At 43.7% G+C, this 10,476-nt stretch overlaps 1 protein-coding gene across 1 annotated transcript; it reads right to left on the bottom strand.

Annotated features, from left to right (window-relative positions):
* Positions 1 to 3,973: 3,973 nt before the first annotated feature.
* LOC113030608 (apoptosis-associated speck-like protein containing a CARD) lies at positions 3,974 to 6,920 on the bottom strand. The gene is made up of 4 exons (XM_026182206.2): positions 6,761 to 6,920; positions 5,719 to 6,016; positions 4,760 to 4,807; positions 3,974 to 4,337 (listed from the first exon to the last, which is right to left on the bottom strand). Exons 2-4 carry the CDS (start codon positions 6,014 to 6,016, stop codon positions 4,084 to 4,086), a joined length of 600 nt encoding a protein of 199 aa, XP_026037991.2. The 5' UTR covers positions 6,761 to 6,920; the 3' UTR covers positions 3,974 to 4,083.
* Positions 6,921 to 10,476: the final 3,556 nt, after the last annotated feature.

The raw sequence follows: 10,476 nt of genomic DNA, 5'->3' as shown, positions 1-10,476 counted from the left end.
GGTGAAGCTGCTTCACCTGCACAGGTCAGAAACAGACATTAAAGCCACAGCAGAACCAGAGTTGTGGGTTTAATGCCCGTCACGAGTGTCCATAGCCGGACTGGCCAGCGGCCCGATGGGCCAATGGATTTTAGGAAGGGTATATATAATGAAAGGTGTTGGATTGGCCAATTGGTCATGATCGACTCTGGGCTGGACCAATTACAGCCGAGGAGGCTGGATGCACCCTCCCCCTTGTTTAGCAATCACGTGATTTTCGCGCATTGCATGCCGGGAACTCGTGGCAAAACAATCCAAGCACCGCAGCAAATGCAAGCGTTTGCAGCACCGCAAAACGTTCATTCTCCGGTTCCAATACCTTCTTGCTTTTTCTTTGCCGCACAAAAAAGGAATGTACAAAACGAAGGAGAACAATGCCGGTCCGTACAAAGACAGACTCGACGAAAAGACCAAAGAAAAGATACGAGGAAAAAATCAAAGGAGTGAAAGTGTCAGACCCTTATGAGCACACAGAGTGGACAAAAGACGTCAGCGTGCTGCCCAACTTTCACCACGCTCAGATTTATAATCATACGGTTCTTGGAGTGAGTGCATACACTCATGAAGTTTAGTAACTTCAGGTCACTGCAACAAGCCCAGGTACAGTTTACCGACGGATGGGTGCAGGACCTTGAAATGCACCGTGTAGAACGAAAGACCATCGTACGTATCATAAGTTTACCAGTCTCACAAATCGTCGTCATAAATACACATTCCTTAACCGTTTATTAATAGGACCTTTGAGCTCAACGGTAATTAATTAGTAGTGGAAATAATTTCTGGTTCATCACAGAAATGTAGCAGTGACAATAATATTGTATGCTGTAATCGTACTGGACAATTGGTGATACACAAAAAAACCTGTTTTATCCTGTGAATAAAAGTATATGTTTTTGTCAGTGTACCATAATAACAGAAGCGAAACGCAATATTGTGTCAGGACAATTCACTATTTATGCACAATAAACAAAGGAGCATAGCGCGACAATTTCTGTTCAGTGCCAGACTTGCTTGTAACCTATAACCTATAAGAAAAATGACGTATTAACTACTACAAAACTCTGACCTTTGTGGGAATGCTTGGAGCAGACTAACCTGTGAGCTGGAGGGTTCTGGGACGTTATATTTGGTATATCCAGACCATCCCTCGGCTCTTACTTCGGAAACATGGCTTAAAAAATTTCTCTTCAACGACGTAATCCGATTAAAAAAACGATCTCTTTACCCGTCGGCTTCCCGTGGCTGTCATGCGACCGGCTATTGCAGTTAATAATACAACAGCTTCTTGCCATTTTTTGTGTTTCTTTTTATCGCTGTGTAACTGAGTTCAATTGAACGCCTGCGTGCGCTAGTACCTCTTGCCACAAGTTCCCAGAACCCTTTGCGGTTTTACCCCTGAATGACGTCACATTTTCAATCTTTATCCTGGTGGGCCGGTCTCTAGTCAAAATGCCCGGGCCGATTTTTTGTCCCAGTCCAGCCTTGCGAGCGTCCCCGTCAGACTGACGTTCTCCGTGGAACCTGAACTCACCACAGAGCTCGTTCTTTATTGGTCCCTGTGAGGAGCACGGTTTGTCCTGAGCTTGCGTGTGGTTGGTCAGGTGATGGCGCCTCTGAAGAATGACCCACATGGTTTAATTTGAACCAACCTTCAAATTAAACCATGACCAGAAAAACTGAGCTTTATTGTTTCAGACAGGAAAAATGTACAAACGAGTTGACGTGGCTTTGAGGCTGGAAGCAGCTGGAGCTGCCTCTGGAGCTGGATCGCTTATTCTTTTTGGGCTTCGATGGTCCACCAAGTGCAGCCTGAACAAACCACCATCACAAAGTTAAAAGATGAGCTGGCAGATCAGATATTTCAGTTGTCAGATATTTAAACCAGAACAGCGTTTGAGGGGAAAGCCAAGCGGGCACTCTGGTTTATTTTCTGAGACAGTTGTTGCCTTTTATTGGATCTGATGGCAGAGAGCCGACGGCAAAGGGCCGCAGGTTTGAATCCAACCCGGACAGCTGCATTCGCTTTCTGTGGTAAACGGTGATCTGCTCACACCATGAGCTAACCTGGCACTCAGACCAGTTTGTTTTTAATATTAAGGCATAAACTTATTCCTGCAGCCCCGCCAAAATAAAACCATGATCCTGTAATGAGCCAGAATTTTAAAAAAGACCCTCACAGGATATAAGATTGGAAATATTTTGGTTGATGGGGAGGGCTCTAAAACGGACCTCTAAGGTTTAGATATGAGAGCAGGAACAGTCTGAGAACACCAGCACAAACACTAAAACACCAGATCATGTGCAGGGATGGTAAACGGGCAGTAAACAGAAAAATAATAAATGGTTGCCATGGCGTCACCTTGCCAGTGCTGGATATACAGTCTGGTCCAAAAATATTTAACTTTTTTTTCTCGTTTTGGTTCTGTACATCGCCACAGTGACGTTTAAATGAAACGACTCCAATGCCGTTGAAGTGCAGACTTTCAGCTTTGATTTTTCTTTTTTTTTTAAACACAATGCCTTAATTTCAGGGGCGCAAAAGTCATCGACAAATAAGTAAAAATAAAATGTTCATTTCTAATACTTGGTGGAAGTCTTGAACTCTTCTGCGTATGCTGGGTTTCCTCCTTTCGCTCTGCCAGGGCGTTTCTGCAGCAGCTCTCAGCTGCTGTTTGTTTGGTGGCCTTTCTTCAACAAGTGAAGACTAAACTCGGGTTAAGATCAGTGAGTGACTGGGCCATGGAGGATATTCCACTTCTTTGCTCTAACAGATGTGTCTGTCTGGATGAATGTGATTTCACTCTTACCTTGTCAGGCTGGAAGCTTTTCCTTTAAAAGAAGAAACTGTTACTTTTGTTTTGAGGTAAACTTTCAAAGGTCAAATGAGTTTCTGCTGTTTAAATGTAATTTACTCCCCAAGAGGCGAGCCTGGGGAGGAGTTCACTGGCCCCGGCCCAGAGCTCATGACGGGAGGTAATGGTAGACTTCTTATCTCACGAAAGCTCCAACGCACACTGAAAGTGTCTAAAACCACAGCGGACCCACTGTGACCCCTTTAGGTGTTTTTACGTACCGACTTCAGGCTCCGTCGGCTGATTTTGAATCACCTTCACCACGTTTCCTCTTCTTCCCTGAAAATTACACTTTAAAAAGTTGAACAGAGATTTTAAAGGTTGAATATGTCAATAGATGGTTTTCAATGAATAATAATTCGACACTTAGGCTACGTTCACTCTTCAGGTCTTAATGCTCAATTCCGATTTTTTGATCAAATCCGATTTTTTTTTGTCTGCTTGTTCACACTACAAATAAAATGCGACAGCAAACGTGCTCTAGTGTGAACGCTCAAAGTGTAGTGTAGTTTCACTGACATCTACACCGGATGAACAGGAAGCGTTCGCGATGTCTTCTCCGGCGCTGATAATTGGCGCCTGTCTTGTGTCAGTGACGTAAAAGACGAATTTAATGCGACTTGACCGTCAAGCAGCAGTCGCTTTCTGAAACATCGGATATGTATCGATTCAGGACCACATACAAAAGTGACCCAGATCGGATTTGAAAATATCGGATTTGTGCCGTTCACACTGACAGACCATGATGGGATAGATGGTCGCAGAGGGTAAAAAAAAATCTGATTTGATGCGCTTTCTCCTGCAGTGTGAACGCAGCCTAAGTATTACTGTAATTAGTGGAACATGCGGCTAAACATGTCACCCCTGGTCTGATTGGGGAGGGGACCAGAGAAAACTACAAAGTTGCACACCAATTCAATATTGATTTTAGTGACCTCCAATTGGCGTAACCGGGTGTCATTACTGCCGACGTGAATTATGATTTTACTGAAAACTGTCTGGTAACTTCCTGGTTGAGTAGAAGTTTGTGTTTTATTGGATGAAACTTGTTTTCTGTGACCAAAGAAAGGTAAGCGCTGACATGCTGGTGTGTGATTTACCACACAAATTTTAATTTATTGAAGCCCAACATAAGGTGCCACAGATGTACAATAGATGCACAAATATAAAATGTTAAAAACACAAAGTTCTTTCAGCTGAGGTCCTCAATGAGCATCGGCTCATGTTTCTTGAGGCTTTGGTAGAAGGCTTCTTTGGCGGCATCGCCAGCTTTCAGAGGGCCGTTGTAGAGCGCCCTCATCTTCTCCTGAGGGGTCTGCTGAGCTCTGATTTTATCATAAGCCTCTTGTTGGATGATTTTTCCTTTTAGCTCATCCAGAATCGGTTCGATGTTGCTCACTCTCTGGATCAGCTCGGCTTCATGTGCATCCACAAAGTGTTTTTGTCCTGAGGGGAAAATGACAGCGACTGATTGGAGTCTTGGTTCATTGCTTTTATATCAAAATGCAAGAATACATTTTTATTTAAAAACATAAATCACTGAAGTTTGTTAAAGAAAGATCCAGAAATATTGATGTCATTGTTTGGGTTCTCTGGTAATGAGACCAGAGGATTATTATATGAGTGGCCTGCCTGTGTTTTACTGATTTTATCCTTTGTTCCTTTTTCCATCGTCATTACTGTCTGTGATTGATCAGTGATTTGTGCTGTATTATTCGCCTCCCAGGAGTTTTGATTAAAGTTCTTTATTTTTCACCTGATCACCGTCTCATTGCTGTCTGCAGTTTGAACTTCATGAACGTGACAAACGCTGTGACACGTTTCTGTTTCTAATCAAACACATTTACTGAGGACAGCTGTGTGCCTACCATCAGCCAGAGCTCTGACACCAGTTGCTCCTGTTGATGGTCCTGCATCTGAAAAATAAAATTGGGTTGTTAAACAAATCAACTGCTCTCATCCGCTGTAACTATAGCAACAACAAAAACCCACACAGGTAAACAGACTCAAGTTTGTTTGTTCTGCCCACTCCTGCTCTACCTGAAGGAACTCCAGCAAATGTGAGGTTTTGCATCCTGGTCTTACGTGCTGCCTGCAGAATCTAATTTAATGGTTTGTCAGCTGAGTAAATGTTGTACCAGTCATTTCTTAGCATATCTGATTTCAGAGCATGTCGAAGTATATTTAGTGTCACTTTCATTATAATCAAAGTTCAATATTTTTGAAAGGAAAACCTTTCCCTACATTTGCTGTTCTTTATGACTGAGTTCACCAGTGCTTTATTATCCCTCTTACAGGTGTGTGTGTGTGTGTGTGTGTGTGTGTGTGTAGTCTGCATGTGCTCAGCTTCATCTTCCTTAAATTCTAAAATCTGCTCCTGGTTTGTGGAATTCTACTTTCTTGTTGCTTCCTCAGATTGGAACTGATGACTCTATATCTGTAACCTGCCTGCCAGTCTCACTGTTATCTGCATCTTCAGCAACATGAGAGCTGTGAATCTGGAGACACTTTACCAGTTTTCTCCACAAAGTAAGCATGAAACCCTCCCAGTGGTCCCTGGTTTAATCATGTGATGCTGTGTATCTGGCACTTTCATAAAACATTTTTCGACCTTTCAAGAAATGTGGAATTACAATAAAATGAATAAACATGAATAATTAAATCTTAGATTCTCATTTTAACACGAAGAAAGAAAAAAAGACCTAAACATCAAACATCTGTAAAAACCTCTTTATTATCACTTACACTGACCTTTAAAGCTTCTGCTGTTGCTCACAGACCATCTGTAGAAACTTCACATAAACATCAGGTCACAGGATGAACTCACCTCTTCTTTCACTCTCCTGTTTCTTCTTCAGTCTTTCCACAAAGGGGCGCAGTTGGTCCTGAACTGTTGGGTCCCTCCGAGGTATCCGATCCATTATTTTATTGATTTCAAGGACAGATGTTTCTACTCCGTAGTGCTCGATGATTACTTGGGGCATCTCTTCTCTGGGCTTGTCCGTCCTTACATGTTTGGGGATACCCGACAGAAAAAGCATCATCTTCTTGTACTGTGACCCTTCGAGCTCTTCGAGGATCTCGGTCAGAGCTATTTTCCACTCTTCCTCTGAAATCGTTGACATCTGACACACGGACAGAAACGCTCTGTTACACCAGCTCCATGAAGCCAACACACTGAGAGGTGAAAGCACACTGTGCAGTTTTCACTGCACCTCACATTCATCTGAGAAGTTTCATTTCTACTTTCAGCCTTGTTTTAACATTTATTGAAACGCAGTTTAAAGGCCCCGCCCTCTGAGAGCTGTCATGTAAACACAGAGTGATCTGTGTGTTCTGTTTCCAGCTGTGGGAAATCGACTCGGCAGCAGATCAGAATCACGAACAACAACATTTACACAGAGACTCTATAGTCAGTGTTTCCTTTGCACTGAGCCTTTCTATTCTCCATGAGGGCAGGTGTTGTTCACCAGGAGGACCCGAGGACCCCGTCTGTCACACCACTGACCTGCTGCAGGTCATTTTGTAGCTCCGGCACTGCTCATCCTGTTCCTCCTTGCACTAAGGAGCAGGTACATACGACACACACTGTATACAGGCTTTTGCAGAGGTGCTTTATTCATCGTCTGCAGAAAAAAAAGCTTCCCTGAAACAAACTTCCTGATGGGAGGAGATGCTGCCCGAGGACAGAGCTGCTGTGCCAATGGCACGCACTACCAGGAAACAGAACCCGTAACAGGCGACAATCTGCTCTCACATTTCTTTGTTCAAACCACAAGATCAACAATAGTTTATAAATGTAAAATTCTTGACTATAAAACATTTCTTTTGTAACAGCTTTCAGGGAAAAGCATTTAAATAATACTCACTCCTGCTGGTTTTCAGCCGCAGCTTAGTTTACGAGTTTCAGAGCAGCAAACTGTTTGAGGAAGGCGGGAAAGCTGCTCAGTGTCATATTTCACTACTCGGCGTCTGTGTGATGTCAGCGCGCAGGTCGAACATACCAACTTAGCTTTTATATCGTTTGCTTGTCAAATACACACTGATCATAACACACACACACACACACACACACACACACACACACACACACATATATATATAAATACAGAGACAAATATAAATAAAAATAAAATATACGAAGGGGATAAATAGAATAAATAGAAATAAAAAATAAAAAATATTCATAAATAAGAGAGAACTCTTTATTGTCATTTTACAGTCGTACCCAGTACAATGAAATTAGAAACTGCACAATGTGGGACACCCCCAAAACCACAGAGGTGTTTGAGCTCTGTTGGAGGTCTGTGTCTACCCAGGGACAGGGAACTGGACACCCTTTCCACACACTCTGGGCTGCAGCTCAGACTTCCTCCTTCTGAAGTTCTTTTGTCTTGGTGGTATTGAAGTCCAGGTTGTTGTTGCACACAAATCTGACAGCCTCTGAACCTCGGCTCTGTACGCCGTCTCATCTCCCCCAGAGATGAGCCCCACCACAGTGGTATCATCTGCAAAATTGTACATGTGTGTACAGTGTACAGTCGGGGACTCAGTACACAGTCTTGTGGAGAGCCGATGTTAAAGCCTGAGGGCTGAGGAAAGATGAGGCCCCACTTTAACTCTCTGTACACGGTCTGACAGTCTGTTGTCATGGCTGTTACCATAACAACAGTAAACTCACGGGGTATGTAGACAGGTCTGCACTTTACAGTCAAATATTCCAAATCCGGAGCTTCCTACAGTCTTTGTGTTTTTGCACCAGCTGTCACTGATGTGCAGGGTGGGCCATTTATATGGATACACCGTAATAACATGGGAATGGTTGGTGATATTAAAGTCCTGTTTGTGGCACATTAGTATATGTGAGGGGGCAAACTCCTCAAGATGGGCGGTGACCATGGTGGCCATTTAGAAGTCGGCCATCTTGGATACAACTTTTGTTTTTTCAATAGGAAGAGGGCCATGTGACACATCAGACTTATTGGTAATGTCACAAGAACAACAATGGTGTGCTTGGTTTCAACGTAACTTTATTCTTTCATGAGTTATTTACAAGTTTCTCTTTGTTCACAGCCATTGAAATGTTGAAGAGGTTAACATGTGAGGAGCGGATCGAAATCGTGTTGATATCTGGTGAACGCAGTAACCGGGTCATTGCAGCAGATTTCAATGTAAGACACCCTACGAGACCACCCATCTCCCATGCTACAGTTAGCAAACTGCTTGCTAAGTTTGGTGAAACTGGTTCAGTGTTGGATTTGCCAAAAAGTGGAAGCAAGAAAATGTCTGTGAAGGTTCTCAGTCATCCAGGTCATCGTAGTCTAAGGAGCTTGGAAAGAAAAGCGTCTGGACTTCTTTAACTTGCTTGAAGACGTTTCACCTCTCATCCGAGAAGCTTCTTCAGTTCTAAGGTCAAATGGTGGAGAGTCCCAGATATAAACCTAGTGGGAGTTTCCCCCCACAGAGGGACAAAAGGACCCCTGATGATCCTCTACCTAATCACATGAGCCAAGGTGGGAAAAAACCCGAAACCCTGGCTGATTGAAAGAACTCTGTGAAAACAGGTGTGGGTCACAAACTCTGTGATCAAGGCATTCCTTTGTCCCCCTCCCCAGCCTCTCGAGGTTCTGGGGGGAGGCTGTAGTATTTTATCACAGGCACATCCCTTGTGAAGGTTTGTTTGATATTTGGTAAGCTTCCTGCCCTTTTTATGGTTTCACTGTGTTGTGTATGGTGAACCAATACAGGAATTGAACCATATATTGGGTGTGGGGGAGATTACCCCCTTTATGACCAAGGATGTTGTTAGAAACAGTTGTGATCAGGAGGTCACACAAACGCACCCCCATGACACACACACACACATTCTCACATACACACACGCACAAGTTCTTGCACATGCTTTTACACACACACACACACACACACACACACACACACACACACACACACACACACACACACACAGTACCTTGTCTTTGTAACCGAGGGGGGTTTTACGAGGGGAGGTGCTTGTGCAAACTTGTGTAACTGTTTTTTCCAATAAAAGGCAGCAAGCGGAGCCCACAGCGTAGCACTAGCCGCATGTCACTGGAGAGTGGCATTAGTTGAACATCCCTTCGGCGGATATTAGCTACTCACAAATGGCACCCTTACAAACTCCAGCTACTGCAGCATCTCAGCGAGGATGACCCAGATCGGCCACAGAATTTGCAGAATGAGCAAAACAAAAATTGGAACAGGACCCTCAGTTCACGCAGAAGATTTTGTTCAGTGATGAGGCAAACTTTTATGTGAATGGTGAAGTTAACAAACAAAACCACCGCTATTGGTCTGATACTAACCCACACTGGATGGATCCCTCCAAGACTGTTGGACCAACAAAAGTGATGGTTTGGTGTGGTATATGGGGCACAATGATAGTGGGTCCATTCTTCATCAATGGAAACCTCAAGGCCACTGGATATTTGAAATTGCTACATGATGATGTGTTTCCCTCTTTATGCACTGAAGCTGGCACGTTCCCTGAGTTTTTCCAGCAGGATGGTGCACCACCACATTATGGGTGCCAGGTCCGAGCATTCCTAGATGAACAGTTTCCTGGAAAGTGGATTGGTCGTCGTGGGCCAGTTGAATGGCCCCAAAGTCTCCCGATCTGACCCCCTTAGACTTTTATCTTTGGGGTCATCTGAAGGCAATTGTCTATGGTGTGAAGATACGAGATGTGCAGCACCTGAAACTACAGATACTTGATGCCTGTGCTGGCATTTCTCCTGCGGTGTTGCTATCAGTGTGTGAAGAGTGGGAGAAGAGGGTTGCATTGACAATCCAACACAATGGGCAGCACATTGAACACATTTTATAAGTGGTCAGAAACTTGTAAATAACTCATGAAAGAATAAAGTTACGTTGAAACCAAGCACACCATTGTTTTTCTTGTGACGTTACCAATAAGTGTGATGTGTCACATGGCCCTCTTCCTGTTGAAAAAACAAAAGTTGTATCCAAGATGGCCGACTTCTAAATGGCCACCATGGTCACCGCCCATCTTGAGGAGTTTGGCCCCTCACATATACTAATGTGCCACAAACAGGACTTTAGTATCACCAACCATTCCCATGTTATTACGCTGTATCCATATAAGTGGCCCACCCTGTAGGTTGAATATTTCTTTGACGGCTTCACTCTCCTCTAGTTTTGCTCCTTTACTGTTTGTCCCAGTTTACGTTATAACTGCATCTTTGTATTTTGAATATTGTCTTTTTTAGTGTTTGCTTCCTGACTAATCTCAAAACAACTAAAGGAGGAAGCTTAACACACAGCAAGACTGAGATAAAGGATGGTAATGATATTTCATGGTGGAAAAGCCACGGTGGGCCGGCACCATGAGGAGACTCCATGGAAGCAGAGAGCTGGGAAAGAGTCACACAACAGAGCTGAGCTCACTGCCTCTGAGCCCCACGAGTGCTCGCCCTGCTTTCTGTCTGCACGAGGATCTGTGTCACTTTACTGCTGACTGTTGCTTTTCCTGTGACAGGAAATCAGACACAGGAGGATTTTGTAAACAGATTTACAGAACAAACAG

This window comes from Astatotilapia calliptera, chromosome 10, assembly GCF_964374335.1.
Source record: "Astatotilapia calliptera chromosome 10, fAstCal68.1, whole genome shotgun sequence".
NCBI classification, from domain to species: domain Eukaryota; kingdom Metazoa; phylum Chordata; class Actinopteri; order Cichliformes; family Cichlidae; genus Astatotilapia; species Astatotilapia calliptera.
Note: the sequence above shows the minus strand (reverse complement) of the source record. Positions and strands in the feature narration are given on the sequence as shown.